Source organism: Balaenoptera ricei, chromosome 5, assembly GCF_028023285.1.
Source record: "Balaenoptera ricei isolate mBalRic1 chromosome 5, mBalRic1.hap2, whole genome shotgun sequence".
Lineage (NCBI taxonomy): Eukaryota > Metazoa > Chordata > Mammalia > Artiodactyla > Balaenopteridae > Balaenoptera > Balaenoptera ricei.
The window spans coordinates 39,844,891-39,868,926 of record NC_082643.1 but is presented as its reverse complement, the minus strand read 5'-3'; the positions used below and the strand labels follow the sequence as shown (position 1 = coordinate 39,868,926).

The following is a 24,036-nucleotide window of genomic DNA, read 5'->3' as shown; positions in this document are numbered from 1 at the left end:
TGCCTTCAACTAGACCGCGTGTTGCCCTTGTGCAAGTTTTAAAAGGCTCTCTTAAGCGAAAGCTTAAATTCGTGGATGACCCCCATCCGTGCACACTCCTGCACCCCCGCAGGGGCGGAAGGCGGCCAAGCCGGGCTGCAAGTGTGAGCCCCGTGCGGGTCCGCGGCGGTGGTCTCCCCGCGTGCCGAGCCAACTGCCGCGTCCAGTCTCTCCTAAACCTCCCGGACCTTCGGCTTCCCGTCCGCATACAGGAATGGCGCTGCATTTGAAGTTCCCCATCTCCTACGTAAACGTGGGAGTTATCAAGGGGCGCTGGGGCTGGGGAGGAGAAAGAGGTGGTCTAAACTCGAGGCGCACCAGCGAAAGCAGCGACCTGTGAACCCAGCGCCGCGAAAACACTTCACAGCCAGCGGAATCACTGCCTCCCCGACCGCGCAGGCGCCTGGGAGCGGGACCGAGGTTGATGCGCGACTCCTCACTGCCTCACCTCCGCCCCACCTACCTGGCTGTGCGCTCCCGCCCCCAGGCGCCGCGGCGCCTCTACTGGCCTGACGCCCAGCTCTCACGATCCTCACTCCATCCTCGCAGCCAATGGCCGCGCCGCCAGTGCTCCGTTCGCGCGAGTCACACGATGCCGGCAGCTGCGCAGACCAATCACAGCGCCCGGAAGGCGGGGCGGGGGCCCTCGCAAGCCAATAACGGCGGGAGGAACCGCCCGAGCGGCTGAGCCTAGCGAAGCTCGGGAGGAGACGGCCGCAGATACGGCGGTGTGCAGGTGAGGGCCCGGGGTGGAAGAGGGTACGGCCGGTGCCCGCGGATGGAGGCCGGGATGGAGGGCGTGGCGGCGGGTACGGGTGGAAAAGGGTGAAATCCCTCAGTCAGTGTCGGTGCCCGCGGATGGAGGCCGGGATGGAGGGCGTGGCGGCGGGTACGGGTGGAAAAGGGTGAAATCCCTCAGTCAGTGTCGGAACCGGGCACGGCCCTCAGCCGTCCGGGACATTGGTCACAGCCCACGGTGCCAGTGTGACCAGAGTTGTACAAAAGGAGGGGGGCAAGATCTGTTTGTGTGCGCGGCGGGGCGTGCGGCTGGGAAGAGCGTACGAGAAGGGTACTGAAGGATGAATGGGAGTTGGGCAGAGGACGTACCGGCAAGGGACGCTGTTTCGTGGGCAGAGAGGCCCAAGCGGAGGACGGTCAGAGGCCTTCTTGTAGGAATACCGAGGGTGGGGGCGAGAAGGTGAGAGAGGAGGAGAGCAGAGGCCTAGGTCTTTATCTGTGGGGAGGCGCTCCCTGGAACTCTAAGGGTCTGGAGAAGGGGTGAACCCTGTCTGCTGTTCTGGAGGGAGGGTTTAAGAAAGGCACGCTTGGAGGCGCGATACGGGCACGGCGAAGGGCAGGCACTGCTGGCAGCACTCCGACAGCTAAACTTGAAGGTTTCTAAGGGAATCCACAAACGACTACATTTCTTTTGTCTGAGCCTGTAGCAGGCCTCCAGTCAATCCAGTTGTGCAAGGATGAAAAAAGGAAAAGAAAATCCACTCTTTATTTCCCTTCCCCTTTCCTCTTGAATTCCTATTTTTTGCTTCAGTTGTCAACAGTGTGTCCATTTCCCTCCCTTGAGTCTGGAGAGTAAACTCCTGAATGTTAATTAAAGCAGTTATCTCTCAGTTGGGTAAGTGTGTGAAGACTTAACCCGGGCAGCAGAGATAGAGGTCTGGAACATTCTGTCCCAGATGGCTAAGTAGGTGGTGGCACCGGTTCACTGCGTGGTACAGGAGGTAGGGAGTGTGTGGGTAGTGCTGCAAGGGGCAGTGGTGGAACATGTTGGACATGTTTACTTTGACGTGCCTCTGAACTGTCTAAGTTGGAGATGGCCAGTAGATTTTTGGATAATCAGAACCTGGGGTTTAGGAGAGAGGCCTAGAGAGAGAGAGAGATTGTGGATATCAGCATATTCTCGCAACAGGAACAGATAAGCTCACTCCAGGTAATGTAGACTAGTTGGAAGGAGTAAAGAAAGCATCTCTGGGAAACTATTCAACCTCAATTCTTGAGCCTTCCTTTCCCAAAAGCTGTACCACAGACATAACTAAATCAGAAAGTGCTGTATCCTTTCTCATCTCCTGGTTGAGTCTTTGGAACTGATGTTTCCTCTGTTCAAAACTATCCCCCCCAACCCCATCCCACCCGACTTCACTCTCTTTTAATCTAGTCACCTCCCCTCCATGCTCCAGACTTGAGTTTAGATGCCTCTTTCTCTAGGATGCCTCTTTCCCTGGGCCTCTCTGTTCTATATTTCCAACGCTTTATTGTTCTCGTCACAGATTTTGTGACAGTTTGGTTACTTCTTTGTATTCCTCACTAGATTTTATGTTTTGAAGTTAGGGGTGAGGGCAGCAGGGAGCACAGTGGCTGCACATAGTACCACACATTAAATCAGAGTGAATACATATGAATCCCAAGAACCAAGAAAGGTGGGCATTTCAAAGTGAGAAGTATCAAATCTTCCAGATTGGCCAGATAAAATAAAGTCAAAAAAATGTTGGATCTGGAAGCTAGGAGACTTACTGATTTTACTTAGTAAGAGTAAATTCAGTGCATTGATTAGAATAGGAAACAGATTGTAATTGCTGGAGAATGGATGGGAAATGTGAAAATGAAGGCAGCCTATATGGAATACTCTTTCAAGGGGCTTGGGTAAACTGTGGGAATTATTCCCGTCTTACTATAATATTTATGTACTTTATTATTTCGGATCACAGTATAGCGTAATGAATGCGAGCACAGGCTCCCCCACGTAGCATTTTTGTAATTTGGGAAAGTTACTTAATCTTTCTAAACCTCAGTTTTTCATTTGTAAATGGGGATAATAAAAGTGCCTGCCTTGAAGGTGTGGTAAGGATTAAAGTCTTTAATATAGAGAGAGCATGTAACACTCTTAGAACAGTGAGTGGCCTATAGAAAGTCCTTAATAATTGTTAGCTTCTTGTAGCTACCATGTGTCAGGTTCTATGTTAAGTACTTCATGTGCATTATTTCTTGGACTCATGAGAAGAACTATATTGTTATTCCTTATTTTTTCAGCTTTTTTGAGGTACAGTTGACAGATAAAATTGCAAGATATTTCAAGTGTATGTTGTGGTGATTTGATATACATGTACATCATGAAAAGATTCCCATCATCTAGTTACTATTGTTATTCTCTACATTCTGCAGATAATAAAACTGAGGCTTAGAGAAGTGACTTAACTTGCTCAAGGTCACACAGCTAGTAACTGGTGTTGGTTTAGCATCATCAGATTTGGTAACAACCTCATGAAAAATGAGGATTGGAACAACTTTTATTTTGTAATTTAGAATATTGAAGACATTTTGGTGTGGATGGGGACCTAGACTGCAAGTACAGTGGGCCCTTGAACAACTCGGGGATTGGGGCGCCAAACCCCTGGGCTGTTGAAAATCCACACATAACTTTTGACTCCTCCAGAACTGAACTACTGATAGCCTACTGTTGACCGAAGCCTTACCAATAACATAAACAGCTGAGAAAAGAAAACGTTAAAAAATTAGGAAGAGAAAATACATTTACAGTACTGTGCTGTATTTATTGATACCGTAAGTTTATGTCTTTTTACAAGGTGAATGGTCTGTCAGAACCTACATCAACATTGTCTCATATGATACAAAACACTGTGGATGTTATGAATATTACTAACACCAGATATCAAAAATGGAAAGAAAATGTGAAAAAGAAATTCATATTTATTTACATGTATAAGGATTCACGCATTGATAATGAAGAAGCAGCAATATGATTGCTTTGTGGTCACCTCGTGTAGTCGATACTATTGCTTTACAGTAGCTCAGCCTATACACTAATAAATGAATCATTATAAAGTTTTATAGCATAGTATTAGTCATTCATAATACAGTATTGGAAACATTGTTACTTTTTTAAAAAACCACTTCACTGATAATAGGCTGGTTTGCAGTAACACATTAATTTTATATTAAATATCACTCACTTTATGCCTATGTAAGAATACTATTTACATATATTTTATGCATTCACGACATACCTAACTTTTTCTTAATTTTTTTTGATATTTCTAGGCTATGTGGTTCATCTGTGAATTTTTTCAAATTGTTGCAAATCTCCCCAAATTTTTCCAATATATTTATTTTAAAAAATCTGAGTCTAAGTGGACCTGCACAGTTCAAACCTATGTTATTGAAGGGTCAGCTGTAGTTGAGTGAGTTGTGTGTGTGAGAATTAACCAGTCAGAGGCTGCATGTTGATCTCTCCCTTAAGACAGAAGTTGGTTGGTCCAAAGAAAAAGAGAAAGGGAACAGTGGCTTGAGGGAGAGGTGATAGAGGTTAGGAAAACTTTTCTCAAGAAAGGAAGACTTGAGTATGTTTTTAAACTTGACGGGATGAACTCAGTGAAGAGGGAAAGATGAGAAAGAGTAAGTGATGGACAAGTTCTTGATGAGGTAGGATAAGAACACAAGACCAGACAGTCTTAGAGGAGAGGGTGAGTGAGCACAGGCTGTGGCACAATAGTCCCCGTGCTGTAAGTCACTTGAGAATGAGTAAGACAGAGGAATAAGGATGCAAAGTGAATTCAGAGTCCTGAGGAAGCTGGCTAAGCTTCCCCGATCCTCTATGATTAGAGGTCTATGGGGGGAGGGGGCATTTTAAATACTATTAAGAGTTTCCTAGGCTTAATATATTTGTTTTTAGAGTGGCCCATCATAATTCATAAATTAGGGACATCAGTAAACATTTTTAGGAAAGTGACATTCTTCATAAGTTTCCAAATTTTTTGATTTGGTGACCTATTAAGCTTATTTATTAAATAAGTAAAACATGCTCATGAAAAAAATTAAAATTGTAAGAAGGTATAAAATGGAAAGTAAAATCTTTCTCCTCTTCATAACCCCCCCAACCGTGTATACATATGCATTTTCTGTACATCTTCTATGTTTGTGTGTGTGTCTCTCATATATACATATGCATGAAAGTGCATAAAGTATATAACCTTTTCACAAAAACATAAGTGGGGTTCTTGCTATACATTCCACAACTTGCTGTTTCACAACACTGTATCTTAGGCATCTTTCTATGTAGACCATGTAGATCTTCCTCCATTTCTGTGGCTGTGTGTCTTTGGAAGGACCTGATAGAATTTATTTAATTCATTTCTTGTTGACGGACTTAACATTTTGTTTTACTTTTTTCTCTTTCTTTTTGCTATTATGAGCAATGCTTCTTTCAGTCTTAGTGTGCTCATCTTGGTACACTTGAGTGAGAAAATTGCTGGGTCAAAAGGTGTATTCATTTTGAGTTGTAATAAATACTGTGAATTTTATAGACTAATCCTCCCATCAACAATATACAATGGTGCCTGTTTCCCCAAATTGTTACTGGGTACTGGGCATTATGAAACTTAAAGATTTTGTTTTAGGCTGCATTTCCTATTTGAGTCAAATTGAACTGCTTATTTGCTTAGTAAGCATTTGTATTTATTTTTCTGTGAACCTTCCGTGAATGGTCTTTGTCATTTTTCTGTTGGGTTTTTAGGCTTTTTCTAAAGCACTCATTGTAGCCCTTTGTCATAATTTTTGGAAATATTTTTCCCAGTTTGTCATTTGATCTTTGACTTTATTTATGATTGTCTTTTTATTCCCCATTATAAGTATTTAATTTTTATGCAGTCATGTTTGGCAGACTTTTTCTTTATAGATTCTTTTAGTTTTAAGTGACCCAACTATTGCTCATTGAAATTACAAGTTTTTCCTGGAGACCACACTGAAAAGTCTCTAAAGATGGCTTGAAATTTCTTATCCACTATAGTTCTTTAGATTCTGCTCTTGAAAGTTAACATGTGACTTTTAAATCATACACCACAAATGGAGGTGGTGATGACATCCTGTAGACTGGGGTTTTTAATCATGTTTAGGACCTGAGAGATTGGCACTCCTCTAGTAATTTAAAAATTAATCAGAAGCATTTTTAAAACTGTTTTCTTAGAATTTCATTGTTTAGCTTGCTTATTTATTTATTTACTTATTTATTTACTTATTTTTGCAGAATTATAAGGCTGTCTGCAGAGATTTGCAAAATGGCAACAAATGAAAGTATCAGCATCTTTAGTTCAGCATCCTTGGCTGTGGAATATGTAGATTCACTTTTACCTGAGAATCCTCTGCAGGAACCATTTAAAAATGCTTGGAACTATATGTTGAATAATTATACAAAGTTCCAGATTGCAACATGGGGATCCCTCATAGTTCATGAGGTCCTTTATTTCTTGTTCTGTTTACCTGGATTCTTGTTTCAATTTATACCTTACATGAAAAAGTACAAAATTCAAAAGGTGAGTATGATGGACTTGCAATGGAGTATTGTCATTAGTCTTGTTGAATATTTTTAAGGTAAATATAACTTTATAACTCAAAATAGACTCTAGATCAGGGCTGTCCAATAGACATATAATGAAGCCACATGTGTAATTTTCTAGTAGAATACATTAAAAAGTAAAAAGAAGTAGGGAAAATAATGTTAGCAATATATTTTATTTAATCCAATAAATCTCAACTGTTGCATTTCAGTAAGTAATCAAAATTTAAAAGTTTTAATGGGATATGTTATGTTCTTATTCTTATAATAAGTCTTTGAAATCCAGTGTATATTTTACACTAATTTCAGCCCATCTCAGTTAAGACTAGCTATATTTAAAATGTTCAATAGCCACATTTCTAGTTGCTACCATATTGGACAGCACAACCCTAGAGCATTTACTGTTAAGGTTTCAAGAATAATTTGTTAAATTGTGCCTTAAGTAGATTGATGTTTATCTAATTTGGGTTTATAAGTTTTAATTAAAAAAATATTTTTTACTGAGATATAGTTGATATGCAGTATATTAGTTTCAGATGTACAACATTGTGATTCAAAATTTTTATACATTGTACTCCATTTAAAGTTCTTATAAAATATTGACTATATTCCCTATGCTATACAATATATCCTTGTTACTTATCTATTCTATACATAGTAGCTTGTACCTCTTAATCCCCTACCTCTGTCTCGCTCCTTCCCCCTTTCCTCTCCCTGCTGGTAACCACTAATTTGTTCTCTATATCTGTGAGTCTGTTTTGTTATATTTGTTCATTTATTTTGGGGGTTTTTTTCCCACATGTAAGTGATAACATACATATTTGTCTTTCTCTGACTTATTTCACTTTGCATAATACCTTGCAGATCCATCCATGTTGTTGCATACGGCAAAATTTCATTCTTTTTTATGGCCGAGTAGTATTCCATTGTGTATATATGCCACATCTTCTTCATCCATTCATCTGTTAATGGACACTTATGTTGCTTCCATATCTTGGCCATTGTAAAGAATGCTGCTATGAACGTTGTGGGTGTTTTCAAATTAGTGTTTTTATTTTTTTCAGATATATACCCAGGAGTGGAATTGCCAGATCATATGGTAGTTCTATTTTTAGTGTTTTGAGGAACCTCCATACTGTCTTCCACAGTGGTTGCACCAATTTAGATTTGCACCAACTGTGTACTAAGTTTCCCTTTTCTTCACAACCTTGCCAGCATTTGTTATTTGTAGTCTTTTTGATTATAACCATTCTGACAGGTGTGAGGTGAAATCTCATTGTGGTTTTGATTTACATTTCCTTGATGATTAGTGGTGTTGAGCATCTTTTCATATGCCTTTTGGCCATCTGTATGTCTTCTTTGGAAAAATGTCTGTTCAGGTATTACGCCCATTTTTTAATCAGTTTTTTTTTTGATGTTGAATTGTATGAGCTGTTTGTATATTTTGGATATTAACCCCTAATCAGTTGTATCATTTGCAAATATTTTCTCCCATTCAGCAGATTGTCTGTTTTGTCAAAGGTTTCCTTTGCTGTCCAGAAAAGCTTTTAAGTTTAATGAGGTCCCATTTGTTTATTTTTGCTTTTGTTTCCTTTGCTTTAGGAGGCAGATCCAAAAAAATATTATTACAATTTAATAATTGTAGAGGCAGAGTATTCTGCCTATGTTTTCTTCTAGGAGTTTTATGGTAGTTCATACAAATTTTAAAATTATTTGTCCTAGTTCTGTGAAAAATGCCACTGGTGTTTTGATAGGGATTGCATTGAATCTGTAGATTGCCTTGGGTAGTGTGGTCATTTTAACAATATTGATTCTTCCAATCCATGAACACTATATCTTTACATCTATTTGTGTCGTTTTCAGTGTCTTTGATCAGTGTCTTACAGTTTTCTGTTCTGTGTATTAATTTTGTATCCAGCAACTTTACCAGATTCATTGATGAGCTCCAGTAGTTTTCTGGTGGCATCTTTAGGGTTTTCTATGTATAGTATAGTATCATGTCATCTGCAAACAGTAGCAGTTTTACTTCTTCCTTTCCAATTTGGATTCCTTTTATTTCTTTTTCTTGTCTGATTGCTGTGGCTAGGACTTCCAATACTATGTTGAATAAAAGTGCAAAAGTGGTCACCTTTGTCTTGTTCCTACCTTAGAGGAAATGTTTTCAGCTTTTCACCATTGAGTATGTTGTTAGCTGTAGGCTTATCATCTGTGGCCTTTATTATGTTGAGATATGTTCCTTCTGTACCCACTTTATGGAGAGGTTTATCATACATAAATTTTAATTTTTAAATTAGCTGGAAGGGAAGGTTATGGGGATTCATGAGTATTATTTTGCAGTTCACTCCAGCCCATGATGTCTCAACTCTTAAATGTATGTTAATATGCTAAGACTTTGATCAAGACTGTTAAGGTTTTGTTTTTACCCTAAATATATCATGGTAATTCTGCAGCATTCATGTCATCCCCCCAAAAATGATGATGCTCCTAGCTTCTAGGTATTCACTTCAGTGTACTAAATGTTTCTTGAGAGCTTGCTATACATGACAAAGTGTTGAGATATACGCAGTGCCTCTTCTCAGTTTTAAACATAGGGAAAATAGTGAACTCTAGTAATGTGTAGACTAATGAGTTTGACACAGTTCCCAGGAAGGAATCTGCACCAGCTTGTTAGAGAAAGAAATGATTTATTGACACTTGGTAAACCCACGATAGTTTCTAATGCTTACTGTTAACTTTTCTCAAAAAGTCATGCCAAACTCAAACTCAAGGGCACACAGTCTTGGTGGAAAGCAGGCATCTTGGGAGTGTTCACCTAAGGAGACTGGTTTGTACTCATTGAGTCCATGTCGGGTGGCAGTCAGTGCACACATCCTCTCTGACCAGTCTCTTCTCTTTGTAGCCTCTCCCAGTGAGTCTCACTTTAAGCAAGTACTAACATTGATTCTCTCTGGGGATAGTGCAGAGGGTCAGCTGCCTTGGACTCCAAGCCAAAGGAGGGAAGAACAAAGGGTAAAGGGAGAAGGAATTAAAAGGGCTGTGGCCTAAAGGAGAGTATCCTGTTACCGTAAATAAAGGGCACAACATTTCCAGAATACGTCTTATAAAAAGGGCTGTGGCCTAAAGGAGAGTATCCTGTTACCGTAAATAAAGGGCACAACATTTCCAGAATACGTCTTATAAAAAGGCCTGCTTTGAAAGGCAGAATTGAGTTTGGATGTCTAAGTTCTCATGCATGTTTGGAATTCTGGCTCCCACGGGTCACCCGTTGGTTTATTTATGGGGCTGATTTGTTGTATGGCTGTCCAGGCCAAAGTATCCCTGTCTGTCTTCTGCCCTCTACAGTTGACTCACTGGTCAGAGGTGGTAACTTTTTCAGAGAGAGAAAGACCTGTTTCATTCAAGGTTTTATGAAAACTTTAGAATAAAATGTGGCAAAAGAAAGGACAAGAAGTAATCTAGTTTACAACTAGTTACTGATAAACAGAGATCAAAAGCCTTCAAGTCTGTACTTAGCATGTCTTCCTTGAGTTTCACAACCATTAAGGTCCCTGCTTTGAGATTTTTTGATACTAAAATTAGTTGTGAATATAATCAGTACAAGTTTTCACAATATCAGGGGGTTTAAAAACAAGCCAAAAAATCAGTGTATACAGGTTTACACATTTTAAAGGCAGATACCCTGAAACAGTGAGGGTACAGGAAAAAGTTGCTGGTGGAGCTAACACTGAAGACTCTGCTTTGAAACAGAATAGACAGCTAATGTACATGCTTGCTAGTGGGGAGAATATTCACAGGAATGAGAGTAATGAAGTAGATCTTGCAGGATTTTTTTAAGTCTTACATCTTGATAATTCTCTAGGAATTTTCCTCAAGGATTTATACACTAAAAACATTCTTTCTGAAGTGTGGGCCTGGTAAACAGTAAAGCATATGATTTTTTAGTTACAGTTGATTCATTTTTGTGTTAATTTCTGCAGCTACATCAGTGTTAGAGTCTAGCCAGGATATCACAAGTCAGTTAAACATAGTTCTATGGGAAAAAGAGTGCCTTTGCCGGCCCAAGCCAGAATCTTCCATTTATTTTGTCCCCAATCACAGACTGGAAGTTTGGAGGAGCGGGGTCAAATCATGCTCAGAGTAGAAATAGACAATTATAAATTATCTTGCCTAATTCCCTCATTTTATTGTTGAGCAGACTGAGATGTGAGCTTCACAGAGGCCCTGAGGTTAGAGCCAGCTCTCCAGACTGATTACCAGTTGAATGCTGTTTCTTTTTTGTCAGGGAAGGTAACTCTCCCAAAGAATTTCAAGAACAACACTGGAACCCTAGATTTTAGTTAGTCCAAGTTCTGCTAATAACTGTCTGTCTGATCCTCGGCAGGGAGGTTGACCTCCGGGCCTCTGCTTAGGTCAGTGGTTTCATCCTTGGGATATTATGGTTAAGTTAAAAAACTTGCATTGGTAGGTTTCTGAATTTTTAGGTAAGGACATTTAAAACAAAGCAATAACTATTTATTATCACCATCTTTTTGTAAAACCAAAAGCACTTTTTAACTAAGTACACCCCTTTAAATTGAATATATTTTAGATTTTTCTGTATGGCTTGCTAAGCAAGTCGATAATCCTCATGAGGTTTTGTGAACGTTTCACTACATTAATCTCACTTCCTCATTTTGACTTTAATCTGTGAACTTCATGTGGGTAGTAGCTCTCCATTCTTTGGGAACCACTGGACACATTTGTTTTCTAAGTTCTTCCAGCTCAGAGAGTTTCTAATTCTGTCAATGTTTAAGAACAAAAATGCACTTATTTCTGGGAATGAAAACCGCTGAATGGCTGGCAGTGTTGATTTACCTGTGTAATAAGGCTTCCAATGCTATGTGTGCAGCTGCCTCAGCAATTGGGAGAACCCAACTGTGATCTTAGCATAACACATTTCTTCCTCTCTGGCATTCCTGATAAAAGAAGTAAATGATCTGTGGGCAGCAAAGACAAGAGTTATTCATTTTGTAGTGCTCCTTTGGTTTGTAGAGATCATCGGGACCATTATGCCTGGGTTTGTCTATTGACAATTTCTTCACTTATTTAAAGTAGTGATAATATCGATAGTTGTCAAGGTTTTAGAAGCGGGTGCTTGTGTGTGTGTGTGTGTGTGTGTTGTGGTTCCTGGACCTTAGTTACTGTAACACAGCAATTATAATATAGAATTCACGTAACATAGGATTAATTAAATAACATAAACTTAAGTCTCCATATAAACATTAGAGAAAACGCTAGGAATTTACTTCTAGTTTTCAGGTGAAACTCCTGATAGCAGAGGCTAATACTAAATATTTTGATTTTTTTCTCCATAGGATAAACCAGAAACGTGGGAAAATCAATGGAAATGTTTTAAAGTACTTCTCTTTAATCACTTTTGTATCCAGCTTCCTTTGATTTGTGGAACCTATTATTTTACAGAGTATTTCAATATTCCTTATGATTGGGAAACAATGCCAAGATGGTATGTAGATGAAGATTTGCTTTTTATACTCAGTCATGGTTTATCATTCAATTAAAATATCCTTAATGTTATTTTCTTTCTTCATTTGGTTAATGTTTGTTTCTTCTAAACTTTGGAAATAAATAAAATGTAGAAAAGTAAACCGTAGCAGAAACTTAAAATGTTCCCATTTTTATATGTTTCTATATTTTAGTGTAATATTTTTATTGGAAGGTGAGTTTCTTGCATCAGAAGTTTCCATAGCATCCTTTATATGATTGTATACAGGTACACATGCTTATGCCAAGAAAAAATTTATTGCATTTTAAGTCTAAAATGAAAGAAAAAAATGAGAGAATAGTTTGTGAAGTTTATAAAAATTGTGTCTATACAGACACAAATATATATTATCTGAGCATAAATATTTGTGTTCAAATAATATTTGTATTCAACTGTCTGTTCTGACTTAACCTGAACACAGATGTACAGTATATAGATATGTGCTTTTCCTATTACTGTATATTCAACATACAAAAGAATTTCTGTGTATGTGTTCATATGTATATAAAATATATTTTGCCCATTGCACTTATGTGCTTCTCTTTGTCAGGAAAAAAACAATGATTTTACTATTATTAATCTTAATTCAAGTCCTTTATCAATGTTACTCTTTTCCTAGAAGTTTTGAGTTTTGTTTCTTAACTCTGATTTTATACTTGTGACTTTTTTTTAAGCGAATTAGAATTGGTATGGTGGTCATATTCTTTAACCCTTCTTCAGGTGGTATCATATAGCTAGCTTGCATCTATATATATCGTTTTGAGAATTTGTTGATCAATATAACCAGTTAGGTCAAGCTGGTATTTGGTTTTATGCAGTGTCTCCAGCAGTGATCCCAGGTAAAAGTCTAGATTGTTTAAGTAAAAGTTATTTAATCCTCATTGCAGTATTTTCATCTTAAAGGTACATGCTTTTGGCAAGATGCTTTGGCTGTGCAGTGATTGAGGATACCTGGCACTATTTCCTGCATAGGCTCTTACACCACAAAAGAATATATAAGCATATTCATAAAATTCATCATGAGTTTCAGGTATGTTAGAACTATATTTAATACATTTTTCCTACTAGAGGCAAAAATGTCATTTAAAAAAAAAATCTCTTGGACTTCTAAAAAAAATTGTCAGTGATGTTTTTATTTCTTTTTCCTTTGGCATGATTGTTAAGAATATAATACACACACACCTAAACACAAAGGGAGTTCTACAGATTTTCTTTAATATCTTAATTTCATGGTAAATTGAGACCTGAAAGAAAAATGTTACGTGAAATCGTTCATTTTTGTCTTTGGGTCCAGAGCGCTATCCTCACACAGTTGGGTACCTGGCAGTTTGATAGAGGCCTCTAGTGCTGTTAAGGTCATTTAAGTGGGACCCCAAAACAACAAACCTTGAATCGTTAAATTCCTAAAACAATTTCCAAGTTAGTTTTAACACGTTTCCACATCATTGCTAACTCCTTCCCACAAAACAGTGATTTTTATCAGAACTGCTTTGATGTTAGCTTTGTCAAATTTGTTATTTTGGTATGTTCTGCATTGATCCTAATTACATGATATGATAAACCAAACATCCCTTTCTTGGCAGAACAAATTCAGGTGCATAAACCAAAATTAGAATCAAGTCAGTTGTTTAATGCCTTTATCTCAAATCATCAAAGACAGCTATTAAAATAGATTGTTTTAAGGACATCCCTAGACTTTTAATGTTTGGTAAGAACAAAAAAACATTTTTATTGAGAATTACTGTTAATGTTTATGTATGTATGGCTAGATATATAGTTGATCCTCAGTATCCATGGGTTCTGAATTCATGAATTCAACCAACCGAGGATTGAAAATATTTGGGAAAAAAATTCCAGAAAGTTCCGAAAGGCAAAACTTGAATTTGCCTCGAGTGGACAACTATTTACATAACGTTTAAATTGTATTTACAACAGTTACACAGCATTTACATTGTATTAGGTATTATAAATAATCTATAGATGATTTAAAGTATATGGGAGGATGTGCATAGGTTATATGCAAATATTGCACCATTTTATATAAGGGACTTGAGCATCCTTGGAGTTTGGTATCCACGGGAGTCCTGGAACCAATCCCCCTGGGATACCTAGGGATGCCTGTACTATCTATCATAACATATAGAAGGGATATAATTTCATAAAATGATATACATAAATAAATTAGAATATATATATTAGTCAGGGTTCTCCAAAGAAACAAAATCAATAGGAGATACACACACACACACAGATTTATTTTAAGGAACTGGCTCATGCACTTGTGGGGGCTGGTGAATCTGAAATCTGTAGGGCAGCTCACAGGTTGGAAACGCAGGTGAGAGTTGATGTTGCAGGCCTGGATCTCAATTCCTTAGGGCAGCAGGCTGGAAACCAGGCAGGGTTTCTGTATTGTAGTCTTGAGAATTCCTTCTTTCTTGGGAAGCCTCAGTCTTTGCTTTTAAGGCCTTCATCTGATTGGATGAAGCTTACCTGGGTTATGGAGGGTCCTCTTCTTTACTCATGGTCTACTGACTTAACTGTTAATCACATCTAAAAAAGACCTTCACACCAGCATCTAGACTGGTGTTTGACCAAGCAGCTGGGCACCATGGCCTAGATAAGTTGACACATAAAATTAACCATCACAATATATTAAGCAATTCTTACTTATTTTAGGCTCCATTTGGAATGGAAGCTGAATATGCACATCCTCTGGAAACCTTAATTCTTGGAACTGGATTTTTCATTGGAATCATGCTTTTGTGTGATCATGTTATTCTTCTTTGGGCCTGGGTAACCATTCGTTTGATAGAAACTGTTGATGTCCATAGGTAAGCTATGGTTTCTGTTCAGGTAAAAGTATCATAAAATATCCTTTTTTCATGGTCATAGATTATTTCTGTTTTTTTTTTTTAAATTGAAATGTAACTGACATGTAACATTGTGTTTTAGGTGTGCAACATAATGGTTTGATATATGTATGTATTACAAAATGCTAACCACACTGTTCATCTCTACACAGAGTGACAAATTTGAGAACTCTTAAGATCTACTCTCTTAGCAACTTTCAGATTCACAGAATTGTTGATTTCAGCCTCCATGCTGTACATTACATGTCCAAGACTTATTCATCTTATAACTGGAAGTTCATGCCTTTTGACCACCTTCACCCATTTCATGCACCGTAATCATTGTCATAGGTTATCTTTTTTCCTAAGTAGAGTAATAGGAGAAGTTAACCTTGTTAATGTTGCTATTTTTAATAAACAGGAGAACATAATCATTGGATAAAAGTTCAAATAATAATTTTTGGTTTTTTTTACATTCCTATCTATGGCTGTTGTCGTTTTTATGGTGAGAGTATATTCATGTATCATTTGAGAAAATGAAATAAAATTTTGATAAGTGCTGCAGAACTGCCCTCCAAAAGGGCCCCTCTCTACACGCCCAGCAGGAACCTGTAAGAATGCTTTCCTTGCGCCCAACACCTTTTGCAACCTGGACATTACAGTCTAGTTAATCTTGGTCAGTAGGAGGGCAGAGAGCCTTCAGGGTTATGCACTGCATTCCCCAGGGGCTGGTGAGGCTGCATGGCTGTCTTTGTGCTGGGTTTTTTTTTTTTTCCCCATCTGCCGATTGATCCCACCACCACCCCCACCCCGCCTGCTTGGTGTCTACGTTTGTTCTCTACATCTGTGTCTCTATTTCTGCCTTGCAGACCTGGTTCATCTGTACCATTTTTCTAGATTCCACATATATGCGTTAATATACAATGTTTGTTTTTCTCTTTCTGACTTACTTCACTCTGTATGACAGTCTCTAAGTCCATCCACGTCTCGGCAAAGGACCCAATTGCATTCCTTTTTATGGCTGAGTAATATTCCATTGTATATATGTGCCACATCTTCTTTATCCATTCGTCTGTCGATGGGCATTTAGGTTGTTTCCATGACCTGGCTATTGTAAACAGTGCTGCAATGAACATTGGGGTGCATGTGTCTTTTTGAATTATGGTTTTCTCTGGGTATGTACCCAGTAGTGGGATTGCTGGGTCATATGGTAGTTCTGTTTTTAGTTTCTTAAGGAACCTCCATACGGTTCTCCATAGTGGCTGTATCAGTTTACATTCCCACCAACAGTGCAAGAGGGTTCCCTTTTCTCCACATCCTCTCCAGCATTTGTTGTTTGTAGATTTTCTGATGATGCCCATTCTAACTGGTGTGAGGTGATACCTCATTGTAGTTTTTGGATTGGGTTGATTGTTTTTTTTAATATTGAGCTGCATGAGCTGTTTATATATTTTGGAGATTAATCCTTTGTCCATTGATTTGTTTGCAAATATTTTCTCCCATTCTGAGGGTTGTCTTTTCGTCTTGCTTATAGTTTCCTTTGCTGTGCAAAAGCTTTGAAGTTTCATTAGGCCCCATTTGTTTATTTTTGTTTTTATTTCCATTACTCTAGGAGGTGGATCAAAAAAGACCTTGCTGTGATTTATGTCAAAGAGTGTTCTTCCTATGTTTTCCTCTGAGAGTTTTATAGTGTCCTGTCTTAACGTTTAGGTCTTTAATCCATATTGAGTTTATTTTTGTGTATTGTTGTTGGGGAGTGTTCTAATTTCATTCTTTTACATGTAGTTGTCCAGTTTTCCCAGCACCACTTATTGAAGAGACTGTCTTTTCTCCATTGTATATCCTTGCCTCCTTTGTCATAGATTAGTTGACCATAGGTGCGTGGGTTTATCTCTGGGCTTTCTATCCTGTTCCATTGATCTATATGTCTGTTTTTGTGCCAGTACCATATTGTCTTGACTACTGTAGCTTTGTAGTATGGACTGAAGTCAGGGAGTCTGATTCCCCCAGATCTGTTTTCTCCCTTCAGGATGCTTTGGCAATTCGGGGTCTTTTGTGTCTCCATACAAATTTTAGGATTTTTTGTTCTAGTTCTATAAAAAATGCCATTGTTAATTTGATAGGGATTGCACTGAATCTGTAGATTGCTTTGGGTAGTATAGTCATTTTCACAATATTGATTCTTCTAATCCAAGAACATGGTATATCTCTCCATCTGTGTCATCATTGATTTCTTTCATCAGTGTTTTATGGTTTTCTGAGTACAGGTCTTTTACCTCCTTAGGTAGGTTTATTCCTAGGTATTTTATTCTTTTTGGTGCAATGGTGAATGGGATTGTTTCCTTAATTTCTCTTTCTGATCTTTCGTTGTTAGTGTATAGGAATGTAAGAGATTTCTGTGCATTAATTTTGTATCCTGGGACTTTACCAAATTCATTGATTAGCTCTAGTAGTTTTCTGGTGACATCTTTAGGATTATCTGTGCATAGTATCATGTCATCTGCGAACAGTGACAGTTTTACTTCTCTTTTGCAATTTGTATTCCTTTTATTTCTTTTTCTTCTCTGATTGCCATAGCTAGGACTTCCAAAGCTATGTTGAATAATAGTGGTGAGAGTGGACATCCTTGTCTTGTTCCTGATCTTAGAGGAAATGCTTTCAGTTTTTCACCATTGAGAATGGTGTTTGCTGTGGGTTTGTCATATATGGCCTTTATTATGTTGAGGTAGGTTCCCTCTGTGCCCACTTTCTGGAGAGCTTTTATCATAAATGGATGTTGAATTTTTGTCAAAAGCTTTTTCTGCATCTCTTGAGATGATCATATGGTATTTATTCTTCAATTTGTTAATATGGTGTATCACATTGATTCATTTATGTATATTGAAGAATCCTTGCATCCCTGGGATGAATCCTTTTATCCCAGGATAAAAGGATTTTATCCTTTGATCTGTCCATTGCTGTAAATGAGGTGTTAAAGTCCCCCACTATTATTGCATTACTGTCGATTTCCTCTTTTATAGCTGTTAACATTTGCCTTATGTATGATCCTTTTAAAGTGTTGTTGGATTCTGTTTGCTAGTATTTTGTTGATATTTGCATCTATATTCATCAGTGATATTGGTCTGTAATTTTCTTTTTTTGTAGTGTCTTTGTCTGGTTTTGGTATCTGGGTGATGGTGGCCTCATAGAATGAGTTTGGGAGTGTTCCTTCCTCTGCAATTTTTTGGAAGGGTTTGAGAAGGATGTGTGTTAGCTCTTCTCTAAATGTTTGATAGAATTCACCTGTGAAGCCATCTGGTCCTGGACTTTTGTTTGTTGGAAAATTTTTAATCACAGTTTCAATTTCATTACTTGTGATTAGCCTGTTCATATTTTCTATTTCTTCCAGGTTCATTCTTGGAAGGTTTTACCTTTCTAAGAATTTTTCCATTTCTTGCAGGTTGTCCATTTTATTGGCATAGAGTTGCTTGTAGTAGTCTCTTGTGATGCTTTGTACTTCTGCAGTGTCTGTTGTAACTTCTCTGTTTTCATTTCTATTCTTATTGATTTTAGTCCTCTCCCTCTTTTTCTTGATGAGTCTGGCTAAAGGTTTATCAATTTTGTTCATGTTCTCAAAGAACCAGCTTTTAGTTTTATTGATCTTTGCTATTGTTTTCTCTGTTTCTATTTCATTTATTTCTGCTCTGATCTTTATGATTTCTTTCCTTCTACTAACTATGGGTTTTGTTTGTTCTTGTTTCTCTAGTTCCTTTAGGTGTAAGGTTAGATTGTTTGTTTGAGATTTTTCTTGTTTCTTGAGGTAGGATTGTATAGCTATCAACTTCCCTCTTAGAACAGCTTTTGCTGTATCCCATAGGTTTTGGGTGGTCGTGTTTTCATTGTCATTTGTTTCTAGGTATTTTTTGATTTCCTCTTTGATTTCTTCAGTGTTCTCTTGGTTATTTAGTAACGTATTGTTTAGCCTCCATGTGTTTGTGTTTTTTACATTGTTTTCCTTGTAATTGATTTCTAATCTCATAGCATTGTCGTCAGAAAACATGCTTGATATGATTTCGGTTTTCTTAAATTTACTGAGGCTTGATTTGTGACCCAAGATGTGATCTATCTTGGAGAATGTTTCGTGTGCACTTGAAGAAAGTGTAATCTGCTCTTTTCAGGTGGAATGTCCTATAAATTTCATTTAAATCTATCTGGTCTGTTGTGTCATTTTAAAGCTTCTGCTTCCTTATTAATTTTCTGTCTGGATCATCTGTCCATTGATGTAAATGAGGTGTTAAAGTCCCCCACCATTATTGCGTTACTGTCGATTTCCTCTTTTATAGCTGTTAACATTTGCCTTATGTATTGAGGTGCTCCTATGTGGGATGCTTATATATTTATAATTGTTATATCTTCTTCTTGGATTGATCCCTTGATCATTACGTAGTGTCCTTCCTTGTCTCTCATAGCATTCTTTATTTTAAAGTCTACTTTATCTGATATGAGTATTGCTACTCCAGCTTTCTTATGATTTCCATTTGCATGGAATATCTTTTTCCATCCCCTCACTTTCAGTCTGTATGTGTCCCTAGGTCTGAAGGGGGTCTCTTGTAGACAGCATATATATGGGTCTTGTTTTTGTATCCATTCAGCAAGCTTGTGTCTTTTGGTTGGAGCATTTAATCCGTTCACATTTAAGGTAATTATCGATATTTATGCTCCTATGACCATTTTCTTAATTGTTTGGGGGTTGTTTTTGTAGGTCCTTTTCTTCTCTTGTGTTTCCCACTTAGAGAAGTTCCTTTAGCATTTGTTGTAGAGCTGGTTTGGTGGTGCTGAATTCTCTTAGCTTTTGCTTGTCTGTAAAGCTTTTGATTTCTCTGTCGAATCTGAACGAGATCCTTGCCGGGTAGAGTAACCTTGGATGTAGGCTCTTCCCCTTCATCACTTTAACTATATCGTGCCACTCCCTTCTGGCTTATAGAGTTTTGGCTGAGAAATCAGCTGTTAACCTTATGGGGGTTCCCTTGTATGTTATTTGTAGTTTTTCCCTTGTTGCTTTTAATAATTTTTCTTTGTCTTTAATTTTTGCCTGTTTGATTACTGTGTGTCTCAGCCTGTTTCTCCTTGGGTTTATCCTGCCTGGGACTCTCTGCGCTTCCTGGACTTGGGTGGCTCTTTCCTTTCCCATGTTAGGGAAGTTTTCGACTGTAGTCTCTTCAGATATCTTCTTGAGTCCTTTCTCTCTCTCTTCTCCTTCTGGGACCCCTATAACTCAAATGTTGGTGCATTTAAGATTGTCCCAGAGGTCTCTTAGGCTGTCCTCATTTCTTTTTGGTCTTTATTCTGTTTTGTGGCAGTGAATTCCACCATTCTATCTTCCAGGTCACTTATCCATTCTTCTGCCTCAGTTATTCTGCTGTTGATTCCTTCTCGTGTATTTTTCATTTCAGTTATTGTAGTATTCATCTCTGTTTGTTCTTTTATTCTTCTAGGTCTTGGTTAAACATTTCTTGCCTCTTCTCGATCTTTGCCTCCATTCTTTTTCTGAGGTCCTGGATCATCTTCACTATCATTATTCTGAATTCTTTTTCTGGAAGGTTGCCTATCGCCACTTCATTTAGTTGTTTTTCTGGGGTTTTATCTTGTTCCCTTCATCTGGTACATAGTCTTCTGCCTTTTCATTTTGTCTGTCTTTCTGTGAATGTGGTTTTCGTCCCACAGGCTGCAGGATAGTAGTTTTTCTTGCTTCTGCTGTCTGCCCTCTGGTGGATGAGGCTATCTAAGAGGCTTGTGCAAGATTCCTGATGGGAGGGACTGGTGGTGGGTAGAGGTGGGTGTTGCTCTCGTGGGCAGAGCTCACTAAAACTTTAATCCATTTGTCTGATGATGGGTGGGGCTGAGTTCCCTGCCTGTTGGTTGTTTGGCCTGAGGCAACACTGGAGCCTAGAGGCTCTTTGGTGTGGGTAATGGCGGACTCTGGGAGGGCTCACACCAAGGAGTACTTCCCAGAACTTCTGCTGTCCATGTCCCTGTCCCCGCAGTGAGCCACAGCCACCCCCCGCCTCTGCAGGAGACCCTCCAACATCAGCAGGTACAGCTAGTTCAGTCTCCTATGGGGTCAGTGCTCCTTCCCCCTGGGTCCTGATGCACACACTACTTTGTGTGTGTCTTCCAAGAGTGGAGTCTCTGTTTCCTACAGTTCAGTCGAAGTCCCACAATCAAATCTCACTAGCCTTCAAAGTCTGAATCTGGGACTTCCTCCTCCCATCGCTGGACCCCCAGGTTGGGAAGCCTGATGTGGGGCTCAGAACCTTCACTCCAATGGGTGGACTTCTGTGGTATAATTGTTCTCCAGTTTGTGAGTCACCCACCCAGCGGTTATGGGTTCTGATTTTATTGTGATTGCGCCCCTCCTACCGTCTCATTGCGGCTTCTCCTTTGTCTTTGGATGTGGGGTATCTTTTTTGGTGAGTTCCAGTGTCTTCCTGTCAATGATTGTTCAGCAGTTAGTTGTGATTACAGTGCTCTTGCAAGAGGGGGTGAGCACACGTCCTTCTACGCCACCTGTCTTTGTGCTTGTTGACCAACAGTAATTTTTTCTTTGAATTACCAGTTTATATCATTTGCCAGTTTTTCTGTTAAGGCTATACGTTTTATAACCTATTGGTTCATGTGTAAGCTTTGTTTACATATGTTGTAAATATTTTCTCTCCATCTGTCATTTGAATTTTAACTCTTGATGGTTCTTTTGCAGTTCTGAAGTTTTAAATTTTTATGTAGTAAAATCTCTCAGTTTTTTTTTTAATGGCTTTTGGATTTCATGCCTTGCAGAGTCTTCCTGAAACATTGTTCAAATGAAAATACTCTTGTTGTTTTCTTAAAAATTTGGTTAAATACTGTAATTCAGGAGCAGCAATTACTTTATCCTTCTGTAATGAACCTAAACCTAACTCTTACTTGAAAAAAATATTGAAACATCCACTGAATGGATTCACTGAATAAAACATTTGTGTACTCCACTGCCCAGCACTGATGAAAACTGCTTGTGATATGTTCATATTTCACATGCTTCCTTTCTGTTGATTGGAAGGCATTTTTTGGTAAATTATTTCTATTAAATGCCTTTTCAAATTCCCAATATCCTAATTTTTCATCATTTAAAAATGATTATATATTTATTGCATTTTTATTTGGGAATTTTCATCTGTGCAAGCAGAATATGAAATTCTAGGAATTGTTTCTGAATCACTAAAGTAGCAAAATTAATGCTTCTAGTCTTAGGCAGAAAAGTGGTAGATGGTGTCTCCTTCAATCTTTCCTTCCATTGCTCTTTTCTCCTTCCTTCCCCCTTCAGACTCCTCAAGGGAGGGAAGGATTGGGGTGATTCAGACTGGTATAATTGTAGATAATCAGATTTTAGACTTGTAGTTAGAAATAAAGGTGGGTACTCTAAAAGAAGTTGCAAAACAGTAATCCTCAGGTTTAACCTTTGTAATGCTTGGTACTAATTTCATATAACTTTTCCTAAAAAAAATATGTAGTATTATGGATGTTACAAACTATGGTGAGAAAGTCCTCTAAAACAAGAAAAAAAAAAGGCATGAAAATCTATGTCTAAAGATTCATTACTATAACCCCTCTTTCATCCCCTGATGTATAATATTAATGTCTATTAATTGTTCAAGTTTTTCTTTAATTTCTTAAAGTGTTTTCTAGAATATGCACCATTTGCTGTGAGTTTTTGTCTTTTGTAAACATGTCAGGAATAAGTGACTTAGGTAAAGTGGAATGTTATTTGAATGGTTAACAAGCATATTACTATCAATGAAAATGTCGATTATTTAAGGTGTATTTACTTTCTTAATACTCTTTATCATTTTTATTTCAGTGGTTATGACATTCCTCTCAACCCTTTAAATCTTATTCCTTTCTATGCTGGTTCTCGGCATCATGATTTCCACCACATGAACTTCATTGGAAACTATGCTTCGACATTTACATGGTGGGATAGACTTTTTGGAACAGACTCTCAATTTACTGCCTACGTTGAGAAAATGAAGAAGGTTGAGAAAAAGACTGAATAAGCATCTCACATAAACCTTCCTGCAGATACACATTTCCTGAATTGAAGCTAGTAGCTAACATTGCTTCTGGGGAGTGGAAATAAACATGTGTCTTGGTTGCTAAGTGATAAAAAGAACATTAACACCTTTTAATTATCTTCCTAGTGGGAACTTTTCTATGTTTAACTACAGTTTCCCTGAGGAAGTTTTAAAGGCCATGTTGCTAACCTTACAAAAAGGATTGAAGTAATGGAAGGACTATTAATGTATGTCTTTTCCCCAAGTTGTACCATAGGCCTGAACCTGAAATTGGTCTTCAAACCTTTTAAATATATAGTGGCCATTTCAAGAACTCTTAGTAGTACTGAACTTTAAACACTATTTTGGAATTTGCTTAAAGATCAAATGCCATGGGTTGAACCACACCAATCTGTATAGTGTGAGTGAATGCTAACTCTGAAATAGCCAGCACTGGGAATTTCTACTCGTATCTGCAGCTGACCAGTTTGGGGTGATTCTCTTTCTTTGAGAAGTCCTTTTTGACTGCAATGTACTACTCTTATCTATAAACTAAGGCATTTCTGAATTGATGAAAGACTATTTTAGTCTAAAGGTTTTCAGGTTACTTGAATTTTTTAAACATTGAGCTTTATTTCTGCTATTTACCCTTTCTTTTTTGTATATCAAATTTTCATTATACTTAAAGCTGTATCTTGAAACTTTGTGTACTGACTTGCTGTATTTGCACTTGGAGCTATTGAAATAAATGTGATTTTGTCTGGTTTCCAATTTTGAACATCATTTGTCACCTTTTATTCTTATCAGGAAAAGTACAGAAATCACTAAATTATTAAATTTTGTCATAAAAGGAATAGTTTTTATCTTTTTAAGTGCTTCATTTGCTAAACTTTTGGCAGTTTCAACATGTATTTATCAGGCTACCTATTGTGGGAAATTCTATTGACCTAATAAAATGGAGGATATCGAAGCAGCTCTTTTCTCCACAGAAAATGTACAGATGGAAGAATGGAGCTAAACTTTTTAGGGCTGGTTTAATTTCAAGTATCTAGAGTCTAATTTAAATCAAAAGGTGATAATTCTAACTTTGTATACGGTAGTACCAAATCGTAATTTTTTTAAAATATGGAGCCATCTTCTGGTAAGTTTCTTTTTGTTTGTTTGTTTTTACACTTATAC

At 38.0% G+C, this 24,036-nt stretch overlaps 1 protein-coding gene across 4 annotated transcripts; it reads left to right on the top strand.

The window, feature by feature from the left end:
• The first annotated feature begins 706 nt into the window (after positions 1 to 706).
• On the top strand, positions 707 to 23,635 carry MSMO1 (methylsterol monooxygenase 1). Of its 4 annotated transcripts, none has more exons than XM_059923970.1 (6): positions 711 to 775; positions 6,095 to 6,380; positions 11,758 to 11,906; positions 12,849 to 12,975; positions 14,622 to 14,776; positions 22,665 to 23,635. In XM_059923970.1, the coding sequence occupies exons 2-6, from the start codon at positions 6,126 to 6,128 to the stop codon at positions 22,858 to 22,860; spliced, it is 882 nt and encodes a 293-aa protein (XP_059779953.1). In that variant the 5' UTR covers positions 711 to 775; positions 6,095 to 6,125; the 3' UTR covers positions 22,861 to 23,635. The 4 variants fall into 4 exon arrangements, with proteins under 4 accessions (XP_059779955.1, XP_059779953.1, XP_059779952.1 ...); XM_059923969.1 differs by lacking the exon at positions 711 to 775 and adding an exon at positions 792 to 848; XM_059923971.1 differs by lacking the exon at positions 711 to 775 and adding an exon at positions 906 to 928.
• Positions 23,636 to 24,036: the final 401 nt, after the last annotated feature.

Excerpts from the sequence above, each read along its gene's own strand:
- MSMO1 (XM_059923970.1), top strand. The coding sequence starts at position 6,126 with ATGGCAACAAATGAAAGTATCAGCATCTTTAGTTCAGCATCCTTGGCT. Across the intron at positions 11,907-12,848 it reads TGGGAAACAATGCCAAGATG|GTACATGCTTTTGGCAAGAT; the intron begins GTATGTAGATGA and ends TTCATCTTAAAG. Across the intron at positions 14,777-22,664 it reads GAAACTGTTGATGTCCATAG|TGGTTATGACATTCCTCTCA; the intron begins GTAAGCTATGGT and ends TTTTTATTTCAG.